General features: G+C 40.4%; 1 protein-coding gene across 1 annotated transcript in view; it reads left to right on the forward strand.

Moving 5' to 3' along the window:
* Positions 1–25,952, forward strand: part of LOC137373185 (bromodomain-containing protein 3-like) — a 192,330-nt gene that overhangs the window by 53,896 nt on the left and 112,482 nt on the right. The window contains exon 7 of the mRNA XM_068038041.1: positions 24,753–24,881. Coding sequence (XP_067894142.1) covers positions 24,753–24,881 — 129 coding nt within the window. The remainder of the gene's footprint in view (positions 1–24,752; positions 24,882–25,952) is intronic.

Raw genomic sequence — 25,952 nt, forward strand, 5'->3', positions numbered from 1 at the left:
AGTAAAAAGTCTCAGGCAGTGTTTCATATGACAAAATTAATATTTTTCCATTTGGCTTGTGGGATTTCCGTCACACTTGGGAATAACATGGAAGAACTTTTAAAGGAACTTAATTATAAATTGTCTGTGGGAAATTGTCACCTCAGAATTGCAAGAAGTTAAAACACTAATGAGAGACAATAGGTTATTCTGAAGGCTGCAGGTAATGTAAAATTAAAATTTATGCACAAGCATTTGCCAGTGGCTACAGAGACTGTGCCAAGTTTAAATCCTAGATATTGAGATCAGTGTTTGAATTCAGCCAAGGCTGTGGGGGAAGTGTTGCTTTACAGGCTGTGAACAACAACAGCAACTTGTATTTATATTGCATCTTTAACATAATAAAACATCCCAGTGCACTTCACAGGAGCATAGGAACAGAAGTATGCTATTCAGGGCATTGAGTCTGTTTAGTCATTCAGTTAGATCTTGGTTGATATATATCTTAATTCCATTCCCGCTTTAATTCCCTATCCCTTAGTAGTTTTGCCCAACAATCAATCTAAGCTTTGAAACTTTAGGTTGTTCTAGCCTCAACAGTTTTTTTTTGGAAGAGCGTTCCAGATTTCCACTACCCTTTGTATGAAGTGCTTCCTGACATCACTCCTGAACAGCCTAGCTCTAATTTTAAGGTTATGCCCCCTTGTTCTGGACTGTTCCATCAGAGGCAATAGTTTCTACGTACCCGATCAAATCATTGTAAACACCTCAATTAGATAGGCCCTTAATATTTGGGGAATTGCATTCACCAGAATGATGCCAGGTTTAAAAGTTAAATTATGAGGGCAGTTGCATAAACTAGACTTGTACTTGGAATCACTGCCAATTGGAGCACATACCCATTATATGTGTACTCTATCTCCTGCCTCCTAGCCAGTTCCCAACGCGTCTCTAAAGACTGCCTCCAGTTTCATGTGCTTCCTTTTATCCAAATGGCCTCTTATGAAGGCATACTGAATGTCTTCCAGAAGCCATATAATAACTTCCATAGCCACTCCCTTTATCTACCACATTGGTAACTGCTTCAAAAAATTGAACTAGATTAGTTAGTCATGATTTATCCTTTACAAAGCCATTCCTGTTCTCTGAGCACTTTGACAAATATAAACTGATAAATCACTCTGACCCCAATAAGAGATTCTAGTGACTTCCCCACAACAGATGTTGGACTAAGGTCTCTTTGCTTTAGTTTATCTCTCCCACCCTTTTTAACGAATAGTGACAGTGGCAATTTTCCACAGCAAGGGGAACAATTGATGAACCTACACAATTTTGGAAGATAATGGCTGAAGCATTTATAATTTTATCACCTACTACTTTTAATATCCTGGGGATGAAAAACATCAGGTACTGGAGATTTGTCTCTCTTCAGTCTTGTTATTTTCCCCATTGTTTTTTTACTTGTATTAATCTTGTAAGTTCCTCCCCTTGATTTTATTTTTCATTTTCCTCTTACCTCTGGTACCTTATCCTCTTCCTCTACTGTGAAGACCAATACCAAGTATTTAGCAAATCTACCATTTCCTAATATTATATCACCTGTATCTCTCTTTTTCAGGGGCCACATTACCCTTAGCCAACTTTTGTCTCTTGTTTTTAAAAAAAAAGCTTTTGTGTTCTTGATATCCCTTGCAATTTTTTCTCTTGCTGCTCTTACTACTTCTGTTGTATCCCTTTACTGTCCTTTGTATCTATCCCAGTCTATTGGATCTCCACTTCTCTTCATGTTTGTATAAGTCCTTTTAGTTTTATATTATCTCACCTCTTTGGCCAAGGTTGTATAATTACACAAGTGGAGCTTTTGCCCTTTAGGGTATGTCTGGTCTTGTGTGGTACCAAATATTAATTTGAACACTGCCCACTGTTCACTTGTGGATATAGCCAAAACAACAGTTCTGCCTAGGCTACTATGATCAATTTCTGTCTCATCCCTCAAAATTAGCCTTGCCTATATTAAAAACTTTAGTTTGTGACTTGGCAATCTCCCCCTCAAACCTAATATTGAATTTAATCATTTTATGGTCACTGTCACCTGGTTGTGCCTTTACTGTTGTTGATTTTCTGGGTCATTACTCATCACAGAATCTAATATGCTCTGTCCTCTTGGTCAAGAATATACTGTTCAAGGAAACTGTCTTGAATGCAATCATGAAATTCCATGCCTCTGAGTTAGAGCTGTTCTGTTTCTCCCAGTCTGAAAATTGAAGTCTCCCATTATAATCACTCTGCTTTTACGACCAGCTTCTTTGATCTCTGTATCTATGCATCCTGCTACTTTAATGCTAACAGGAGATCTGTAGTTTCCTTTACAGCTGCTTTGAGAAGACCCTTGCCTAATAGATGCCGAGCCAAAGAACATGAGGGGCAGATAGGCAAAAACCTGGTCGAAGAGACAGGTTTTAAGGAGCATCTTAAAGGAGTAGAGAGAGAGGTTTTGGAAGGAAATTCTAAAACTTGGGGTCTGAACAGCTGAAGGTATAGCAGCCAATAGTGGGGTGAAGGATGTGGGCAATGGACAAGAGTCCAGAGTTGAAGGAATACAAAGTTCTTGAAGGGTTAGAGGAGGTTACAGAGATTAGGATGGGTGAGGCCAGGGAGTGATTTGAACACAATGAGGATTTTAAAGTCAAGGTGTTGGACTGGGAGCCAATGTAGGCCAGTGAACACAGTTAATGGGTTTCGACCCACATTTTGGCATATCATGGTTCTCGGTGCAGAACAAGCCCTAATTTGGCACTAATTGGCAATTCAGCTCACATAGGACACCGGTTCATAGGGTACTGGGGAAAATGGGAGCTATACCATTAGGACAGTCTTCACCTGAACCATGCTAGGACCAATTTTCAAAAAATATCCGCTTGACCGTGCACACTTTTTTTGATGAAATGGAGTCTCGCATTGTGCCCTCAGATGGTGCTGAGTCTAGCACATTCAAATTGACATCAGTTGACCAAACAATCCAAATTAGATCAGGATCCATATTGTCCCCAACTGTATCAATTCTTCATGCGAGTCATATAACTAGGGCAGTAGAAAGGGCTTTAAACTAACTAGTGGAGGCGAGCAATCAAGTAAGGGAAGATGTGATAATTTAAAGAGGAGAAGGCAAGAAAGCAGTAAGGGTAATGATCAGAGTGTGGCAGGAAGGGACAGAACATACAAAGTTAAGAGTGCACCAGCAGATGAGGCTAGAGGTTGTGAACTAAGAGGATTCGGGTGAAGGGAGATGTAGAAATCCAAAGAGAAAGGTTGAGGCTTCGGAACAGTATAGCATTGTGGGTAAAGACCAGCAGAATGGTGCAGGAAAGGATAGGAGAGTTTAACAAAAATTATGCATCAGTGAATAAGGTCATTGTAGGGAATAGAAGCAAAAAGAAATGAAATTAAAGTTTTTTTTTATCTGAATGCGCAAAGCATCCGCAATAAGACAGGTGAACTAGTGGCACAAATAGAGATAAAAGATTTAGATCTAATCGCCATCACAGAGACATGGTTACATGGTAATCAAGGTTGGGAAATAAATACTCCAGGGTACACACTATTTCAGAAAGACAGACAGAATGACAAAGGTGTAGGGGTTGCCCTGATGGTAAAGGATGACGCAAGGACATTAGCGAAAAAGGATCTGGCCTCAGAAGATCTTGAAGTCGAATCAGTATGGCTGGAAATTAGGCGTAGCAAGAATCAGAAAACATTAGTGGGAGTAGTTTCTCGGAACCCTAACTGTAGTTATACTGTTGGACAAAGCATTAAACAAGGAATTATTAGAGTTTGTAACAAAGGCAATGTGTAATTGTGGGGGATTTTAATCTTCATATAGACTGGGTCAGTGAAATTGGCAAGAGAGATCTAAAAGATGAGTTTGTAGAATGCCTTCTGGACAGTTTCTTGGAGCAATACGTTGTGGAACTGATTAAGGATAAAGCTACTTTAGATCTAGTATTGTGTAATGAAGCAGGATTAATTAGTACTGTCGTAGTAAAAGATCCACTAGGAAGCTGATCATAATACCATTGAATTCCATGTTAAGTTTGAAAGTAACATACTCCAATCGCATACAAGAATCGTACACTTAAAGCTAATTACATATGCATAGGGGAGAACTGGCTAAGGTAAATAGACTAAATTTATGGTGGTAAATGAACAGTGGGAAACCTTTTGAAGAAACAATTCAAAATGTTCAACAAAAATACATTCCATTGAAAAACATAAACTCAACAAGAAAGACCCATCCATGGCTCACTCAGGAAGTTAAGGATAGTATTAGATTATAACAAGAGGCTTACTTACAATGTTGCAAAAAAGAGCAGCAAGTCAGAGGTTTGGGAGTATCTTAGAAACCAGCAAAGGGCTACCAAAAAGTTGATTTTAAATAAAAGGAAAAAATAGAATGAGAGTAAACTAGCCAGTAATATAAAAAACCCCAGATTGTAAGAGCTTTTTTATAGATATATAAAAAGGAAGAGAATAGCTAAAGTAAATGTTGGTCCCTTACAAGCAGAGACAGAAGAAATTATCATGGGGAATGAGGAAATGGCAGAGGCATTGAACAAATTTTTTTTTTGTCTTCACAGTAGAAGACATAAGTTTCATGCCAGAAATAGACAGTAACCTAGGGGCTAAAAAGAGTGAGGAAATTAATATCAGCAGTGAATAAGTATGGGAGAAACTTAAGGGACTAAAATCTGACAAATTTCTGGGACCTAATGATCTACAATCTAGGGATCCAAAAGAGACGGCTGCAGAGATACTGGATGCACTAGCTATGATTTTCCAAAATTCCTTAAATTCTGGAACGGTCCCATCAGATTGGAAGTTGTTACGCATTGTTACTCTTTTTCAAGAAAGGAGGGAGAGGAAAAACAGGGAACTATAGGCCAGTTAGCCCAACATCAGTTGTTCGGAGAATGCTGAAATCTATTATTAAGGATGTCTTAACAATGCACTTAGAAAAGTACAGTATGATTAGAACAAGTCAACATGGTTTTACTAAAAGGAAATTCTCTTTGACAAATTTATTAGTTTTTTTGAGGATGTAACTACTAGGGTAGACAAAGGGGAGCCAGTAGATGTAGTATATCGAATGCCTTTTGGAAATCCAGGTAAGGTGCCACACAAAAGGTTAATAGGCAAGATAAGGGCCCATGGATTTGGGGGTAATACATTCACATGGGTAGAGGATTGATTAACAGACAGGAAGCAAAAGTGGGCATAAATGGGGCATTTTCAAATTGGCAGGCAGTGAATAGTGGAGTGCTGCAAGGTTCAGTGTTGGGGTCTCAGCTATTTACAAATTATATTAATGACTTAGATGAAGAGACAGAGAGTAATGTATCGAAGTTTGCTGATACAAAGGTAAACTATGGGAAGAACGCAAAGAGATGTAGACAGGTTAAGTGAGTGGGCAACAAGATGGCAGATGGAGTATAATGTAGGGAAGTGTGAAGTTATTCACTTTGGTCATAAGAATAGAAAAGCAGAATTTTTTAAAAAGGTGTGAACCTTTTAAATGTTGATGTTCAGAGAGATTTGGATGTGCTCATACAAGGAATGCAGAAAGTTAGCATGCAGATACAGCAAGCAATTAGGAAGGCAAATGGCATGTTGGCCTTTATTGCAAGGGGATTGGAGTACAGGAATAAAGTCCTTGCTACAGTTGTACAGGGTTTTGGTGAGATCACATCTGGAGTACTGTGTACCATTTTGGTCTCCACATTAAGAAAGGATATACTTGCATTGGAGGTGGTACAGTGAAGGCTCACTAAATTGGTCTTTGGGATGAGGGGATAAAAACAAGAAATGCTGGAACCACTCAGCAGGTCTGGCAGCATCTGTGGAAAGAGAAGCAGAGTTAACGTTTCGGGTCAGTGACCCTTCATCGGATGGGGGGGGTGCAGAGCAAAGAAAGTTGCATTCAGCATGCTATATCATCAGGGAGTGCCTAATGCTGACTGGCAGTCTAAAACCAGAAAATCTTTTTGTTCTCTATTCTGGAAAGTCCTCTATTTGTGAATAAAATGCAGCTACAAAATAAAGGAAGTTGGAACTTTACTTAAGTTTGGAATCTTATACCTTGGACACAAGCATCTTTAGGTATCTACAAGCAATTTGTTGCTTCTTCTTGCTGCTCCTGAAAGAAGTCTTCTGAGTTGATGGTTAGCTGATTGGAAATGAGACACATCTTTAGTAATAAAAACAAGAAATGCTGGAAATACTCAGCAGGTCTGGTAGCATAAAACCTGCTGAGTATTTCCAGCATTTCTTGTTTTTATTTCAAATTTCCAGCATCTGCAGTATTTTGCTTTTATTCACATTATCTTTAGTAATGTGTTTGAGGTTCCTGAAAGCAATTGTCAGACCGTAAAACGTAATGTAGTCTTTCCCTGCCCCTGCCCCTCTTAAGTGTAGACAGTTCTCCCAGGCTGACCAATGATAGGGTGTTGAGTGGGTCACTACCAATGCAGGACATATGCTAAACTTTGTGTTCCTGTCGTCTTTGTGTATATTTTTGTATGTGTAACATTGCTGTCTAGTTTTGTTAATATCTGTCTTTTTTGACTCTCCTGTATGATTGTCTTGTATAAAAATAAAACCACAGATTAAATCAGGACACAAGTTATATTTTGTGTTCTGATGAAAGGTCACAGACCTGAAACGTTAACTCTGTTTCTCTCGCCACTTATGCTGCCTGACCTCCTGAGTATTTCCAGCACTTTGCTTTTATTTCAGATTTCTAGCATCTGCAGTATTTTGTTTTTTATTATATTTTGATGTGTGCCTTTGACAACAGGTGTATTGAGTATTTACAGCTTCCATTAAGTATGAACATTCCATTTCCTTCAATCAGCCAGCCTTGCAGAAACCACAGTGTCTTGTTGGCTCACAGCATCTGTCAAGTTGGAACTGGTCTCTAAATCTGTAATTTTCTACAAGTAAATCAAATTATTTGAGAGCTTAATTGTGCATCTTTGTTAACTCCTTGAAGTGATAGATTGAGGTACTGCCACAATCTAATTACAGGCTTGTGAATGTCTACCTTCTGCACATAAAAAATAAATAATGGAGAGTTTGTAAATGTATAACAGTCACTTGGAAAAATGTGGATTAATTAGGAAAACTAGCAGGGATTGAAGAGTAAATCACATTAAACTTGATTGAGTTTTTTGATGAGGTCACAGAGGGGGTTGATTAGGTTGATGTGGTGTACATAGACTTCCAAAAGGAGTTTTATTAAAACTGCCACATAACAGGGTTGTCAGCAAAGTTAAAGCCCACTGAATAAAAGGGACAGTCACAGCTAACTTTGTATCTATGCTGAGTGACAGGAAACAGTAGTGGTGAACGGTTGTTTTTCAGACTGGAGTGGGGTTCTGCAGGGGTCAGTATTAGGACCACTGTTTTTCTTAATCTATGTTAATGACCTAGACTTGGGTGTGCAGGCCACAATTTCAAAAGTTCTACATAACACAAAACTTGGAAGTATTGTGAACTGTGAGGAGGATAGTGATAGACTTCAAGAGTTCATAGACAAGCTAATGGAATGGGCAGATGCATAGCAGATGAAATTTATGGCAGAGAAGTGTGAAGTGGTACATTTTGGTAGGAAGAATGAGAGGCAATATAAAATAACGGATACAGTTCTAAACGGGATCCAGCAGCAGAGGGACTGGGCGTATATGTGCCCAATCATTGAAGATGGCAGGGCAGTTTGAGAAAGTGGTTAATAAGGTGCAAGGGGTTCTAAATAGAAGCATAGAGTACGAAAGCAAGGAAATTATACTGAACCTATATGAAATACTGGTTCAACCTCAACTGGAATATTGTGTCCATTTCTGGGCATCACACTTTAGGAAGGATGTGAAAGCATTGGAGAGGGTGCAGAAAAGATTTACATGAGTGGTTCTGAGAATGAGACACTTTAGTTATGGGGATAAATTGGCGAAGTTGGGCTTGTTCTCCTTGGAGAAGAGAAGAGCGAGAGGAGATTTGATAGAGGTGCTCAAAATCATGAGGGGTCTAGACAGTAAATGGGGAGAAACTGTTGCCATTGGTGAAAGGGTTCAGAACCAGAGGACACTGATTTTAAGGTGAGTGACAAAAGAACCAAAGGCAATTTGAGGTAAAGCTTTTTTTAGGCAACTGGAATGCTCTGCCTGAATGTGTGATGGAGACAGATTCAATCATGGCTTTCAAAAGAGAATTGGATATTTATCTCCAGTGAAAATTTTGCAGAGCTGTGAGAGAAGGGCAGGGCACGGGACTAGCTTGGTTGCTCTTGCAGAGAGCCAGCATAGACATGAAAGGCTGATTGCAGCACCCCCCGCCTCACCCCTCCTGTGCTGTACCCATTCTATGTGTCTATGTTGGATAAAATTTGAGGTGCCTATATTGTTGCCTACTATATTGTTATCCTAGAACTTGTTTGTTTTAATAGTAAAAACAAAACTATATTTTACAATGAATCACAGTTAGCATGCAGGTACAGCAAGTAAAGGCCTGCTACCTGACGGGACCCGATGACTTGTCGGGGTCGGGTCACACTTCTGGGTCCGGCATTCGGGCTCGGGTCTGGTCAGGTCTGATCGGGCACACTATATCACCACCACAGGTAAGTGACTTTAATGTTAATTTACTTCTTGGACTTTAAAGGTGGTTTTGCTGGTTATTTTTTAAGCTTGTGCAGGTGAGGAACAAAGTGAAAAACGGAAGGTAAGTTAACTAATGGTCGGGTCGGGTGTGGGAAAAAAATGGAAGGACTCTGGCCGGGTCTGGCTCAGATGGGGTTTTGTCGGCTCTCATTTGCAGACCCGAGCAGGCCTTTAACAACAAGTTATTAGGAAGGCAAATGGAATGTTGGCAATCATTGCAAGGGGGATGGAGTATAAAAGTAGGGAAGTCTTGCTACAACTGTACATGGCAACGGTGAGACTGGACCTAGAGTCCTGCATACAATTTTAGTTGTCTTATTTAAGAAGGGATATACTTACATTGGAAACAGTTCAGAGAAGGTTTCCTAGGCTGACTTTTAGGATGAAGGTGTTGTCTTTTGAGGAAAGGTTGAGCAGGTTAGATCTATACTCATTCTCATTTTAGAAGAATGAGAGGTGATCTTATTGAAACATCTATGATTCTAAGGGGACTTGACAGGGTAGATGCTGTGAAGATGTTTCCCAGAATCTAGAACTAGGGGGCACCCTTTCAAAATAAGGTGTCTCCCTTTTAAAACTGAGATGAGGAGGAATTTCTTCTGAGAGTCACTAATCTTTTGTTATGAATGCTGGACTTTGTAACATTGTTTTAAAAAGTGATTTTTAAAAGTTTAAGATGGAGTCAGAATTCAGGTGACTTCATCAACTCTGCTTAAAGACCAGACCGAAATCTTGGTTACCAGGACAACAGAACACAGATCAAAGACTTTATTTTTGAAAAGCAGAGACTGCAGGGGTACAGCACCAGAAGAATAATAGGTTTCACCCTCCCAGACTTTCAGATCGTAAACAAGAAGTCATTGATTCTGAGAATGCAAATGTGCATGGTAACTGTTAACACCTGGAAACAATGGAAGGCCCAGTGGCACTGCTGAAGCCAGACTTGTGGACCTTGCTTGTTGTCCTTTTCCAATATGCTATTGACTTGTAATTCCAGATAAATGGAAACAGACTTTCTGAAGGCAGACAGGCTCTAAGAAAGGAAACCAGCAGTTGTAGCCTCAGAGCAGGCTGTAAGAAAGGAAGGCAACCAGTGGTGCATTATGCATGGCAACATCTCAACCAGAGTCAACTTGCCAACGAATTAGCACCCTTTCTTCATGCAGTATAAATTGCCGCTCTCTTTGAAATTTGGCATTCCTGCAACTGTCCTAATGAGAGCAAGAATGGTGTTCTCAGAAGACTGACACAGCGAAAGGCTGTGAAGACTCAAACAGGATTACCATATTCACCTTTGTCCAGGTTGAAAGTGCACAAAGAAGTGAGGGAAAAGGACATTGACTTTGAGAAAGGTCAGGGAGATCCAACCCATTGCAACTGTGAGGAGCTTGGGACTTTTAGCTGCAAATATTTCACCATTATAGATGTCTGTGTAACATTATAAGTGTGATGTGAGGTTTTCAAGTGTTTTAATGAGAAAATACCTTTCTTTGTAATCTGGGGAATCAGCTACTTACGAAGTACTATTTAGTTAATGGGGATTTCTTTTAATTTAGTTGTAATAAAAATCTTAAAATGTGAAATCTTGTCATGTAATGCTTTAAGTTGCTCTGGGGGTTCATATCTTGAATTTTAATGTTAACGGTCTCACTAGGTCGTAACAAATTGGGGTCTTGGGTCTGGCCCACTAATTCAGAGGCTATAAAACGGGTACATTTGGAATTTGCAAGAATTTAAAAGGACAAGATTTCACAATTACTTTTGTTGTACTCGCAAGGAAAAGTCAGCATGTCTATTTTTAATGTGCAAGCCTTTGTAGAGAGAGATTTGACTCTAAATGTTTCAACACAGTTAAGAGTGGATGCATTAATGGCTGTAGCAGTGTAAGTGGGGACTGATTTGAAATCAAAAGCTAAAAAGACAAATTATTGAAGTGTTGGCTCAGCATTTTAACCTCGAAGAAAAGGGTGATCCTGGTGGCTCTCATTATGAGCTAGCTGGAATTCAGTTATAAATGAGGAAACTGAAACTTGAAAAGGTAGGGGGAAAGGACAGAGAAGGGGAAGACCATTTCAACCAGAGATGGAAAAAAAACTTGAATTTGAAAGAGAAAGAGTTACAAAAGGAAAGACAAGCCAGGAAATTTGAACTGGACAAAGAAAAGCTTAGATTACGAGGACACAGACTGATTGGAAGGTTTGAGGATGAATCTGATTTAACTTTTGGTTTTGATTTGGCAAGGAATATTTGCTTGGTGCCTAAATTCAGTGAGGAAGGAGTTGAAATGTATTTTGTGTCCTTTGGGGAAAATTGCTACAAAGTTGAAATGGCTGAAAGCAAGTTGGACAATCCTATTGCAAAACATTAATGGGAAAAGTGTTTGAGGTATATATAACACTTTCGGAGGACCAGTCAAGTGATTATGAAGTGGTTAAAACTGCAGTTCTCAATGTTTATGCCAGAGGCTTAGAGGCAAAAAATAAGGAATTTGACACTGGACCAGACATTTATGGAATTTTCTCGAGAGAAGGAAACTATACTTGATCGTCTGTGAAGATTGAACAAGACTTTAAAAACATTAGGGAAGTAATCCTAATGAGGAAATTTAAAAATAGTTGTTTGCTGGTACAGAACTTGAGTATTGCTGACAAAAAGAGACATGCTGTCAAAGCTTTTCGTCTTGCTCTCATTAGAACAGATGCAAGAATGCCAAATTTCAAAGAGAGCAGCAATTTATACTGCATGAAGAAAGGGTGCTAATTCGTTGGCAAGTTGACTGGTTGAGATGTTGCCATGCATAATGCGCCAGGAAACTACTGTCCCCTACGGTTTTGCTTAACAGCATGTCTCTCTTTTTCAGCAATACTCAATTTAAAGTTAGCATCCCTTCAGAAATAAGGTCCCACCTGGCAGTACATAAGGTTAGTAAAATAAGGAATGCTGCAGAAATGGCAGATGATTATGAATTGTCCCACAAAAACAGTAGTTCTAGGCCCAATTTTGGAAATTTTCAGAGCAATTAGAAAGATAGGAGAGTGGATAATGAGAAGAGATTTGGTTTAAGTGAGAGGTTAAAGGAGAGGATCCAGGCAACCCTCAGAGTGGTTGAAAAAAGAATACTTGTGAGACTAGATTTGAGTCAAAAGGACTAACATTTTTTGTAATAAGAAGGAATGCAAAATCAGAATGCTGGAAGGCAAGCCAGTGGCTATGGTAGGTTTACCGAAAGCCTGTCCTGAAAATTATGCCCTATTAGATGGCACTGTTGAGAAACCAGTGGCTTTGGTGATGTTGGATAGTGAGCAGAAATGTACTCCTCTATGTGCTAATGAATTAAGTCAGGTCCCTGAAGGTTATAAAAGTTGTGTTCAGGGGTATGGTGTCCCAATATGTGTCAAAAGAGGTAGGCAAGCTGATTGTGTTGCTTAGAGATACAGGGACAACTTGCTCATTAATGGTAACAAAGGATGTAGATATTTTCCCCAAATAGTGCTATGAATGCGAAAGTCATGTTGCGGGGCATTGAGGGGGGACATTTATCAGTTCCATTGCATAAGGTTAATTTGTAATGTGATTTAGTCACCGGTTCGATAAGTGGGAATTGTCCCAGATTTGCATAATGAAGGGGTGGATTAGTTGCTAGGGGATGACTTGGCTTAGGTTTCCAGTAGTTTCGGAAAAGCCAGTTGAGATAGCTGAAATGGAAGTTTTGCACGAGGAATTTCCTGGAATATTCCCAGATTGAGTAGTAACAGAATACCAAGCTCATAAGATTAAACGAGGTGAAAAGATTCCATTGTTGTGGAGGACAATTCGGATGTTTGGTCGGCTGAAAATCTTTTTTCAAGGATTTGGATGGGGATGTTGGTGAAAAAGGCTCCAAGGCTAGCAATGGTGAATTGTTTAACAGATCGTCTTTGCACAACAGGCAGACCCGGACTAAGAAGTTTGCTTCAGACAGCTTCTTCTGAGGCAGAAACTGAAAAGGTCCCTGAGTGCTGTTTTATATTAAGAATGTCATTTTAATGAGAAAGTAGTGACCTCCCCAGAGGCCTGCTGATCAGGATTGAGCTATAGTTCACCAGGTGGTTGTTCCCTCAGGGTACCATAATGAAATTTTGAGAATTGCCCTTGAGATCCCAGTGACAGATTCAGTGGGTATTCAGAAGACTCAGGTCAGGATAAGACAGCACTTTTATTGGCCAAGCTTGCATAAAGATGTGGTTGAATTTTGCAGAACTTGCCATACACATCAGGTAGTTGGGAAACCACAGCCTTTGATGAAGCCAGCCCCATTGATGCTGATACCTGCTTTTGACGATCTGTTTAGGAGGGTTCTTATGGATGTGTCAGACCCTTACCCACAACTAAGTCAGGTCACGGGTTTCTCCTAACCATCATGGATCTGTCCACTGGGTTTCCAGAGGCAATACCTTTGAGAAAGATCACAGCCAAAGTTGTGATTGAGGGATTAATTAAATTTTTCATTAGATATGGATTGCCAAAAGAAATAGTTAGACCAGGTGTCAAATTTCATGTCGAGGGTATTTCAAGAGGTCATAAATAATTTGGGAGTGAGACAGTACAAATCATCTACTTATCACCCACAGTCACAAGGTGCTTTTAGAAGGTATCACCAACCCCTAAAAAGTATGATAAAGGCTTAAATAAAAGCAAAACACTGCAGATGCTGGAAATCTAAAATAAAAACAAGCAATGCTGGAAATATTCAGCAGGTCTAGCAACATCTGTGGAGAGAGAAGCAGAGTTAACGTTTCAAGTCAGTGATCCTTCATCAGAACTGGCAAATATTAGATGTAATAGGTTTTAAGCAAGTAAAGCAGGAGTGGGGCAGGAGATAACAAAAGAGGTGTTTATAGGACAAGGTCACAGAGAATAACTCTGCTGCATGAGCCTCTGGTCCGTTAAGCCCTTTAAGATAGCCGTTGATGCCAGTGATGGAGGAGTAGGAACAGCATTACTCCAGGATGATACTGCTATTGACCGACCAGTCAGTTATTTTTCTAGCAAACTTTAAGTACCAGAAGTACTCCACTATTGAAAAGGTGGTTCTCGGTCTTGTATTGGCGCTTCAACATTTTGAAGTATATGTCAATAACTGGCAAGGGAAATTAACAGTTTACACTGATTCATAATCCATTAAGGGTTTTAGGAAAGTTTAGAACCAAGAATACCAGATTATTTCAATGAAGTTTAATGTTACAACCATTTACTGAAAGATGGTTGCAGGAAAGAGCAGTGTAATTGCCAATGCTGTATCCAGAATTTAAAGAAAGGGTATAATGGAGGAAAGCAACACATAACTATAAAATATTGTGTGTAAAGTATAAAATGTTAATGGAAATGTTTATAATGTTGTGTGATTATGGTGTAAGAAAAATCATTACTACAGTAATGAATTTTCTATTTTTAGGGAGGAGGTGTTATGAATGCTGGACTTTGTAACATTGTTTTAAAAACTGTGATTTTAAAAGTTTAAGATGGAGTCAGAAGTCCATAGAACCATAGAAAAGTTACAGCACAGAAAAGGGCCATTCAGCCCATTGTGTCTGCGCCAGCTGAAAAAACTAGCCCTCCATTCTAATTCCAGCACCTGGTCCATAGCCTTGCAGGTTACGGCACTTCAGGTGCAGATCCAAGTACCTTTTTAAATGAGTTGAGGGTTTCTGTCTCCACCACTGTTCCAGGCAGTGAATTCCAGATGCCCACCATCCACTGGGTGAAGATGTTTTTCCTCATGTCCCCTCTAATCCTTCTACCAATCGCCTTAAATCTGTGCCCCCTGGTTATTGACCTCTCTGCTAGTGGAAACAGGTCCTTCCTGTCTATCTAAGCCCCTCATAATTTTGTACACCTCAATTAAATCACCCCTTCGCCTTCTCTGTTCTAAGGAAAACAACCCTAGCCTATCCAATCTTTCCTCATTGCTGCTATTTTCAAGCCCTGGCAACATTCTTGTAAATCTCCTCTCTGCTCTCCAGAGCAATTATGTCCTTCCTGTATTATGGTGACCAGAACTGTACGCAATACTCCAGCTGTGGCCTAACCAGTGTTTTATATAGTTCCAGCATAGATCCCTGCTTTTGTATTCTATACCTCAGCCAATAAAGGAAAAGCATTCCATATGCTGCCTTCACCACTTTATCAACTTGTCCTGCCACCTTCAGGGACCTGTGGACATGCACTTCAAGGTGTCTCTCTTCCTGTACCCCTCGCTATATCTTCCCATTTATTGTGCTTTCCCTCACTTCTCCGGATTGAATTCCATTTGCCACCTTTCTGCCCACTAAACCAAACCATTGATATCGTTCTGGAGTCTACAGCTATCAACTACATGGCCAATTTTTGTGTCCTCTGCAAATTTCCCAATCATGCCTCCCACATTTGAATCCAAATCATTAATATACACCACAAACCGCATGGGACCCAACACTGAGCCCTATGGAACGCCACTGGAAACCACTTTCCATTCGCGAAAACATCCGTCAACTATTTCCTGTCACCTGAGCCAATTTTGGATCCAACACCACATTCCCCTGTATCCCATGGGCTTTTACTTTTCTGACCAGTCTGCCATGTGGGACTTTGTCAAATGCCTTACTAAGATCCATGTAAACACCATCCACTGCACTACCTTCTTCAATCCTCCTTGTTACTTCCTCAAAAAAAATCAATTAAGTTAGTAATCCATGACCTTCCCTTAACAAATCCTTGCTGACTATCCCTGATTAATCTGTGCCTTTCTAAGTGACTGTTTATCCTGTCTCTCAGAATTGATTCTAATAATTTACCCACCACGGGCAACCGCACATCAACTTTGCTTAAAGATCAGACCGAAATCTTGGTTACCAGGGCAACAGAGAACAAAGACTTTTTTTTGAAAAGCAAAGACTGCAGGGTTATAGCACCTGAAGAACAATGGGTTTCACCCTCCCAGACTTTTGGATTGAAACAAGGAGTCCGTGATTGAGAATGTAAAAGTACATGGCAGCTGTTAATACCTGGGAACAATGGGAGGCCCAGGTGGCACTGCTGAAGCCAGACTTCTGGACTTTGCATATTGAAGAAGGACAATAAGCAATTCAGAGAGAAAGTGAAAAACACCTACTCTTGAGATTGATACAGCGAAGGGCTGTGAAGACTTAAACCTGTTTTGAAAGTTGAAGTTTGTGGAGAAGTACAAGATCAACTGGATCACCAGCTATCACCTTATTCACAGACATCTAGGTCGAAAGTGTTCGGAGAAGTGAGCACAGAGGATATTGACTTTGAGAAAGGTCTGGGAGATCCAACCCATTGCAGCTGTGAAGAGTTTGGGACTTTTAACCGCTAAGATTTCGCTATCGTAAAAACTGTATAACATATAAGTGTGGCGTGAGGTTTAAATGTTTTAATAAGTAAAGAAAATACCTTTCTTTGTAATCTGGGGAATCAGCTACTTGCAAAGTATTTAGTTAATGGAGATTTATTTTCGTTTAGTTATAATAGTCTTAAAATGTGAAATCCGTCGCATAATTCTTATGTCTACTATTAAACGTTAACAGTCTCACTGAGGTCATAACACTTTGGAATTCTCTTTAGAGAGCAGTGGAGACTGGATCATTGAATATATTCAAGGCTGAATTGGGCAGATTTTTGATCTACAAGGGAGTCGAGTTATTTGGGTGGGGGGTTGGGGGTGTAGGCAGGAAAGTGGAGTTAGGGCCACAGTCAGATCAGCCATGATCTTATTGAATGCTTGATCATGCTCGAGGGGCCGAAAGGCTTACTCTTGATCCTATTTCTTGTGTTCTTATGTACAGTTTCAAAATTGGGTGCAAGAGGTTGCGAATTCATAACCTTTGACCAAAGTGTTGAAAATACACAGCATTTGAAGAAGGAAAAACGTGGTCAACATTGAAACCCTTTTCAACATTAATAAGCTGAAGCATTGAGGAGAATTATTAGTTTGTTTGGGTATAATGAGTTCATCTGACACGGTTAGCTACCCTCAAAAGATAACTTTGTATTCAAGACCATAGTTTTTACATGTCTGACGCTTGCACGTGGTATTGTCCAGACTCATCAAAAACTTTAGAAAATTGAGCTGTGATCATGGAAATTTAGTGCTGATGCAGCAAACAATGTATTAGTGTATTTGAAACGCCAGTTATGCAGTTTTAGCCTGTTGGGAGATAACTTTCTTTTTTGTATTGTACTCTGCTCCTCACCAGATATTGGCCATTTTGTGTCTCTGTTCCCTTCCTGAACTGATCGAGTGAGTTGTGTGACTTGGAATGGCTGCTTGTCATTTCAAAGGAGGTTGATACTTCAGTCTCACTTGGGAGATCGATTCAGAACGCCTGCTGGTACATTCTTTCTCCTATGTTCTGAATTAATCTATAAATATCTGCTGCTTTATTATTTACTCCAAAGGGAACATCTGTAGGGCAATCATGCCATTGTAATTTTGTATATCCTAATTAAAGCAATGATCTGGCAGTCTCAGAAGTAATTATAGATCATTGCACGTGACTTCTTTTTGGCATCTGCATTTATGGGGGGGATTTAGATGCCAACTTTTCTTTCACTATTGTGAGGAGGGGATAAAGAAAAGAGATCTTTATTCAAGTTTTTATTTTTTATAAAAGACTACGAAAACACTATCATGCTTCCAACTTTATACTGTACTGATCACATTGCTCTTTGTGGGAGCTGGCTGTGTGTAAATTGGCTGCCACGTTTCCTACATTACAATATTGACTACAATTCAATTCAAAAGTATTTCATTGGTTGTAAAGCGCTTTGGGATGTCTTGAGGTCATGAAAGGTGCTATAGAAATAGTTTTTTTTTTGGGTGGGGGGAAGAAATCACAATGCCGATAAAGAAGATTCTTCCACATTTGTTAAAATGTACTTAGCATTTCTGCTTTCAGACTTCAGTACTGTTTATACTCTTGCCCAATGGTACCTAAAATGGTTGAGAAAATTGGAAATGAGGTTTTGATATTTGTGTTTCTACTCAGACACTTAACCAGAGCATTAGTCCCATAAAATTACTTTAATTATGCTCAAGTACTGAAATCTCGAAGTGGCAATTTGTGGGAAGCAGAAAAAAATTACCATACAAGTTGCCAGAGAGTGCATCAGTTGGGTTTTTAAATCACAACGTTCTTCAAGGAAGGGTAACTACCACCCATACCCAATCTGGAATATACCTGACTCCGGGCAACTAAGGTGGGCAATAAGCACTGTTGTGTCAGCGTCATCCATATCCAAAGCCCGAATTTTTTTTTAAAATTGTGTGCATGCAACTGATTAATTGTGTAAAGGAAGGTGGATCAAAGCTGATGCAGAATTTATGGGGTGTTGCAGTCAATTTGAAGTACTTTGGACATTTTTAATTCCAGTAAATGAAATCTTTAGTGACATAAAGTTGCATCATATGTCAATGTAGCTAATTCATGTAAACAATTGATCAGTTCCATAATTGAATTACTTAACCTTATGCATTATGTTACATTGATTTTGAGAGCATTACAATATTATAATGATTTAAGAATGTACTGAATGCCCAGTACATTAGATTTGGGAGCATGAAAGAGGAAAATAGGAAAGTTTGATGGAATTACAATCCTTGAGTTATTGGGCTTCATTTTCCATTGTGATCGACCACTTAGGTTTTATTTGTGTATCACGTTACTTAGATAAACATTGAGTTTTTTTGTAGAATCTTTACGTGTTCCTTTTTTTCAAATTTTAGTTGCATCTTGAGCTTTTTATGATATTTTCATTCCATGTCAATAATTCAGTTCTTAGTCATCCCTTGCACAATACCATTAACTACACTTGCTTGACTTTGCATAAACATTCAGTTTACTAAATTGCAACTTCATAAAACATTTTTTTTTGAAAACCAAGGGCAAAAGCTGTTCAATATTAGGTGGCTTTTGAATCCAGTAGTTTCTAACCGTAGTTCTTGATATTGACTACATCTGGAATTTGATCACTTTGTAAATTTCTTTACAGTGTCATGCAGGCACATGCCAAGAATGAGGCACATTAATTTTGCCACATGGACATTTCACGGCAACAAATTTGAAGTTTAGAGAAGGCCTGTTACAAGGAATTGCCAGGCCTCTGGCCAGAAAGACGTTTTTGAATATTAGCAGATGGTGTTGGAACAAAGGAGCTATCCCCTGCTCCCTTACAATACACAGAACAGACCTGGTCAAACCAGTCGGTCATGTGACCACCCTGCTGGCCAACTTGGGGAGTTTTAAGTTGTAGAGACAGTGTTTGAACTGGCAGAAAGCTCTTTGCTCCTTGACTGCAAAGGACCTCCGCTCCTCCTATCTGCTCCCATCACTTTCTCTCAGAACTGAAACTCACTTGAAGACACATAAACCCCAAGAGAGAAAAGTCTCCTACAGTGAACAAGGTTTAAGAAGAATACTGGGCTCCAACGAAAAGTAAGATCAACCTACAAAAGGACCCTGCAGTGAGCTCGAAGAACCGTAACAAACTCTTCAGATATTGCCTCAAACCTTTCCACTTTATTTTTTCTCTTTTCTGCCTCTATTTGCATGTGCGTATCGTATATGCATGCCAGTGTGGGCATGTCGTGTATCTGTAGGCGTCAACCGAATTAGAGTTTAAGTTTTAATAAATTTCAATCTTCTTTAAACCTAAGAAAGCCTGTTTGTGCTCATTTTTTTGCCTTATAATTGGAAAGCAGTGAACAAGGATTCACCAAGGGGTAGCTAAAACAGTGTGTTTAAAAATAAAACCCTGTTACAGTAAGACCAGGTGAATGCAGAAAGGGACCCCTAGACCTCTTTCTCACCTGGTCATGACAGAAATTTGTGTGCTAGCATCCATAGACCCACAGACAAATGAGAGAAATTGGAAGTAGGAAGCCAAATTGTTCCCAATCAAAAAGAGCAAGATTGGTTTTCTTGTGGTTGTGTGTGATTGAATACTAACATGTCTGCAACTGAAGCTAGTAGCTCTTCAAGCCAGGGTGAAGTAACTTGGGATAAGTTTAAAAGCACTGTCTATGGAGGAGTTGAGGAAAATGACTGAGCAGTGTGGGATCACTGTACGTGGCAAAGCTAGGAAGTCTGAACTCCTAAGACTAGTGGCCAACCATTTTTCCCTTGAATCTGAAGAAGCAGAAACAGGGTTAGAAGCCGACTCCGACAGGGTATTGCAAGCAAAGATACAATTGGAACAGAGGAAACTTGAATTTGAGGAAAGAGAGGGAGAAAGAAAGACGGGAGAAGGAACGAGAGAGAAAGCATATTCTGGAAGGAGTGTGAAGAGAGAGCGCTGAAGCATCTTGAGTTAACTAGGGGATGACAGAGTAACCCCAGTGAAAGCATAGCCAATATGGAGGAACATAATTCGGGCTGGGTACAAAATTGTTAACTAACTCCACTACTTTCAAAGTTCAATGAGGAAGATGTGGAAGCGTTTTTTGGTGTCTTTTGAGAAACTGGGAAGGCAGCTAAAATGGCCTTTTGGTCTTTTTTTACTACAAAGCAAGCTAACTGGAAAAGCCCATGAGGTTTATTCCCTGTTGCTAGATGAGGGTTCACCAAATTATGAACTGACAAAAAGTGCTATCCTCGGGCATATGAATTAGTACCCGAAGCCTATCGCCAAAAGTTTAGAACTCTCAAGAAGCAAGCTAATCAAATTTATCTGGAATTTGAAAGAAGTAAGCAGCTGGCTTTTGACCAGTGGCCGAGGGCTCTTTAAGTACATCTCAGCTGTAAGAATCTCCGAGATGTTATTCTGAGAGAGGAATTTAAATACTCTCTCCCACTCTCCATAAAAACCCATGTAGAGGAACAGTGGGTTCAGAGAGCCCGGCAAGTGGCCGCCCTGGCCAATGAGTTTGCTTTAATTTATAAGTCGGTTTCCCAGGGGAGAACCTTTCCTAATTACCCCTCAAATCTGAAAAGGACAAAGGGTGGGCAGCTGATATGCGCCCAGGCAGTCCTAGGACAGAAAGGAAAGCAGGAGACACTGGGCCTTTTTCCAGCCAAAAAGGAAGGTGCTGTGAGCAAGAGTGAGACCCGGAGACCTGTGTGCTTCCATTGTAATAAAGCAGGGCATTTAAAAGCTCACTGCTGGAAACTAAAGGGGAAACCGGTAGGGTTAATCAGGGCACACCTGCTCAGTGAAGGCAGGAACCTGATGGAAAGCACAGCAGAGCAAACTGTGGCTTTAACTGTAGTAAGAGTGAGACTCTGGAAGCTTACAATTGCAAGTGCGGAAAAATTTAATAGGATTCCTGAGGATTATCAGGGTTTTGTGTTTGAAGGGAGAGTAACCCCATACCCTTCGAGTGGGGCCAGCAAGCCCATAGTAATTCTCAGGGACACGGGCCACTAGATTTCTTTTACTGGGAAAAGGCCCAACCTTCCCCCAGAGAGTGCAATTAACACCAGAATGAATGGTATTGGAGGGCAGTGTATGCCTATGCCTGTAGACAGGGCGCACCTGGAGTGCGACCTAGTTTCGGGACTGGTGACAGTAGGGATTGTCCCTAGTTTGCCCATTAACGGGGTTGACCTCCTAGTTAATGATCTGGCAGGGGTAAAGATGGTAGCCCCCATAGTAGTGAAAGAAAGACCGCAGGAGGTTAGAGAGACAGGGCAGTGGCAGGAGACGGTGCCCTGCAGTTTCCCTGAATGTGTAGTGGATCAGGCCATGATCAAACCAGCTCCCCCAGAGGAGACTGAATTAGCACTGCAGGCAGATGACCAGGTTTGCCTGTCTGAGATTTTCTTTGGAAAGTTAGGAAACCCAGGGAATTAATTAAATGGATTTTCCCTAGCTGAGGCTGAACGAGCCGACCCAGTATTGCGAGATTTAGCACAGGCTGCCCAGTCTGAAAGTGAAACAGGAAGTCCCTGATTGCTACTATTTTTAAAGAATGAAGTACTGATGAGGAAATGGAGTTCTCTCAGACCTGAGAGCAAGGAGTGGACAGTAGTTCAGCAGTTAGTGGTGCCAAAGAGGTACCGGAGAGAAATTTTAAGAAGGGCCCACAAGACTACAGTGTCTGTACATGCCGGTATACGAAAGACCAAAGCCTGCATAAAACCGCAGTTAGACTGGCCAAAACTCCACAATAATGTGGTGGAGTACTGCAGGAGTTGCCACGTGTGCCAGTTTGAGGGGAAACCCCAACCTGCAGTGAAACCTGCACCAAGTCCTGTACCGGTGTTGGGAGGACCCTCCAGCAGAGGGTGGGTGAATTGTAAAGGATCATCGCTGAGAACAAAAGGAGACAGGTAGGCACATGGCTGGCAAATGGTTAGACAGGGAATGGGAAAGAGTGACCGTGGGCAGGTTAAAGGAAGTCCAGGAGGAATCCCGGATGAAAACCCCTACTGTCCGGTCAGCCAATCCCGCAAAATGTGAAAAGTTAGATCCCACATCCTCCTACGTAAATGCAGACTCTAGAAGCATGCCACCAGAGTTGCCAACAGCATTTATAGGAACCTGCAGAGACAAAGGAAGACCTCTAGGAGGCAGAGAAACCGTGAGGGTGATGCCTAACCTAGTCAAAACGTCACAGGGGAGTGCAGTAGAGTCTGCACCAATACCTGCAGGCAGGAGTGTCCCAGCGAACAAAGAACACTCCCCCACAGACAGAGGAAAAGTGAACCACCCGTCCCCTGAAGTCAAAAGCCTTTGCATGATTCAGCAAAGCACTGAGTGTGTTCAGGATAGACCCGCCCACTACTAACTCTCCTGAAAAAATGACCCCAGCAGGAACAAAGACCCGAGGCAGTCATGGCAATAGGCAACATGAAGAAAATCTTCCCCAAAGAACCACGTTTACTGGAATGCCAAAAAGGTGGCAATTAAAGCAGCACTGGCACAAAGAAAAGACAGGCAATTTTAATAAGCTTTAAGATTTATGAATGGGAATGAATGAGAGAAATGCATGGTTTTCTGTATCTTCTATATATTCTGTCAACCCTTTGAATGAATGCCTTTTTTTTTCAAATCGCATTTCATTCCCCTGGGTGTGGAGATGTCATGCAGGCTCCCACCTGCCAAGAATGAGGCACATTAATTTCGCCACATGGGCATTAAACTTCAAATTGTTGCTGGGAAGAAGAGAAGGCCTGTTGCAAGGAATTGCCAGGCCCCAGGCCGGAAAGACATTTTTGCATATTAGACAGTGTTGGAACAAAGGAGATATCCCCTGCTCCCATACAATACAGAACAGTCTCGGTCAAACCAGTAGGTCACGTGACCACCCTGCTGGCCAACTTGGGGAGTTTTAAGCTGTAGAGACTGTTTGTTTGATTACAGCTGTAGCCTGTCTACCTTTTAGTCAAAAGATTCCTTTGTGTGTATCTTAAGTTTTTTTTAATTTTCAATTGAAATGATATTTTCCAGTTCAACAAGAGCACCACAGATTCTGGCATATGTTTAGATACTTGGTGATTGTTGTAATCCAATAATGCAAATTACCTTGCGTTTCTGTTCTCCTGTGTTGGTAGTTGAGAATTGTTTGTTTATTTTTGTTTCCCATGTTTACTTCATGTTTACTTCCATATTTGTCCCATCGCCTTTTTGACTGAAGTCTTATTTTCGTTTATACAGATTGCCTAGTTCTTATACATAATTCTCATTAATGTATTCATTTGCATTGTATTAATTTTAGGATGCAGTTGTATTGTCTACTGTTGCCACTCAGTCATTACTGCTTCACAGAAACACAGAAGTGTCAGTATACTTTGAAGTCAGGTTACAACTTGACTGTGAACACAATGATGATGGACTTCCTGGGGATAGACTATGTCTCAGTGCTTGGCTTTGACAGCACATGATGTATATAACTCCACTACAGTGTCAAGTCAAGTTTAATGTAGTCTCTTGGACCTCCTGGCAATAAAATTAAAATTATGTTTTAAATACACTCCAAATATTGCTGTCAATACAGCTAACTTTTTTATTCACTGAACAGAGCTTTAAGCAGCATGACGGAGCTTGTTCCTGAGCTCAGAAATCTCCCTAGCCAGTATAAATGTGCATTGAGTTGTCAAAGATAACTACAACCTTTGTATTTAAATGTGTTAGAAAAAATTGTGCTCAGCTAATACACAAGAACACAAGAAATAGGAGCAGAAGTAGACCATATGGCCCATCGAGCCTGCTCTACCATTCAATGCAATCATGGCTGATGTTGAGCTTCAATTCCACTTTCCTGCCCACTCCCCATATCCCTTGATTCCCTGCAAGACCAAAAATCTATCTATCCCAGCCTTAAATGTATTCAATGATGGAGCATCCACAACCCTCTGGGGTAGAGAATTCCAAAGATTCACAACCCTTTAAGTGTAGTAATTTCTCCTCATCGCAGTCCTGAATGATTGGCCCCTTATCCTTAGGCTGTGCCCCTGCGTTCTAGATTCCCCGACCAGCGGAAACAATCTCTCATCTTCTGCCCTATCAAGCCCTTTCAGAATCTTGTATGTCTCCATTAGATCGCCTCTCATTCTTCTAAAGTCCAGAAAATATAGGCCCAATTTACTGAGCCTGTCATCATAGGACAACCCCCTCATCCCAGGGACCAATTTAGTAAATCTTCGTTGCACCGCCTCCAATGCAAGTATATCCTTTCTTAAATGTGGAGACCAAAACTGCACACAGTATTCCAGGTGAGGTCTCACCAAAGCCCTGTACAATTTTAGTAAGACTTCTTTATTCCTATACTCCAATTTCCTTGCAATAAAGGCCAACATGCCATTTGCCTTCCTAATAGTCCACTGCATCTGCATGTTAACTTTGTGTGTTCCTTAATGTAGAAGATGCATTGAAATATGGGATATGATTTATATTTATGTGCCAATTATTATAGCGAATATGTTGTAGATCATTATTGCTATCTTATTTTGACCAATGCTGCAAACTTTAATGAATGTCAAAATCTTTTTTGGGGTGGCAATCCAGGCTGTTATGCTTTGAAGTTGGCAAGAGCTAAGTTTCATATACTTGATGATCTGATCATTTTATGTTTCAATCTTTTGCAAGAAAAAAATGAACAACCAAGAGTACAGAGATAGTCAGGAGTTTGCCGCAGATATGAGATTAATGTTTTTGAACTGCTACAAGTATAATCCACCAGACCATGAAGTAGTGGCTATGGGCCGAAAACTTCAGGTAAGAGAATAGTGTATCCATTCACAAAATATACATATTTATAACCAATAATGAAAATTTCAATGGATTGCAATATTTCATATCAAAATGTATTGAAAAATCTTACTCTCTACTATCTCAATGGAAAAATGCATTATAAAGCTGTGGCTGCAATGTTCGTCATGCCTGTAGGTGACACTGCTTTTAGGAAATTGAGAGTTAACCAATAGCATTGTTTTGAGTCTGCGTACTGAGTACTGTTTCTGTAGGTTTAATTTGTGAAACAACTACATAGATAATGCCCTTTCTGGTACATTGATTGTTCAGGAAAGTTTTAATATTGTTCTGTTGAGTACTATTGTGGAGCATAGCCTTCATGGCTAAGACCAGTTGATAAAATGTTGTAGGTAATGAAGGTACCATGAGGCTTAATTTAAAAACCCAATTAGAACATTTGATATTCCTGTAGCTCTGTTACAAACCTCACTTTTCACTGCAATGGATCCCTTTTTTGCAAGGCCTTCACTCAAGGTCCTTAATGGGGGGGCCATCTTAAAAAAAAAATCCATTTCCATTGACTGGTAAGGGCTATCTTTTCCCACTTCCCAAAGGGAAGTCCTTTATCCTCCTATACAAGTGCTCTGGCTTTTTCCCTGATTCTCTTCGCTCCCCTATCCCTAATTGAAAGCAAATTCAGGGCTAAAAGAGATCAGGAAGGAACATCCCCGTTACCCCTTTCCCTTAGCAAAACCAGGGCTTTGGTAGGAGTACCTGCAGCTTCAGCGGGTGAGCTTCCCCTACGCCCCCCCCGCAAACTAAGGAAATAGGGGTTGGGGGAAGAAAAGAGTCTGATATTTCAGCAACACTCCCTGCTATGGTAGTTTCTCTGCCTTTCCTCCTTTTCCTCTTAATCCTGTAACCCCTCCATCATATCTCTGTACTGTCATCTGTCACTCTCAGATGTAGCCCAGCAGAGCCACGCCTCCACCAACACTTCAATGAGCAGTTATGATGTGGGGAAGGGAAGAGAATTCAGCACATTCTTGGTTTCCAAACTGAAGAAAGGTAAGGCTAAAGCAGAAGGAAGGACAG

Source organism: Heterodontus francisci, chromosome 8 (assembly GCF_036365525.1).
Source record: "Heterodontus francisci isolate sHetFra1 chromosome 8, sHetFra1.hap1, whole genome shotgun sequence".
In the NCBI taxonomy this organism is placed as follows: domain Eukaryota; kingdom Metazoa; phylum Chordata; class Chondrichthyes; order Heterodontiformes; family Heterodontidae; genus Heterodontus; species Heterodontus francisci.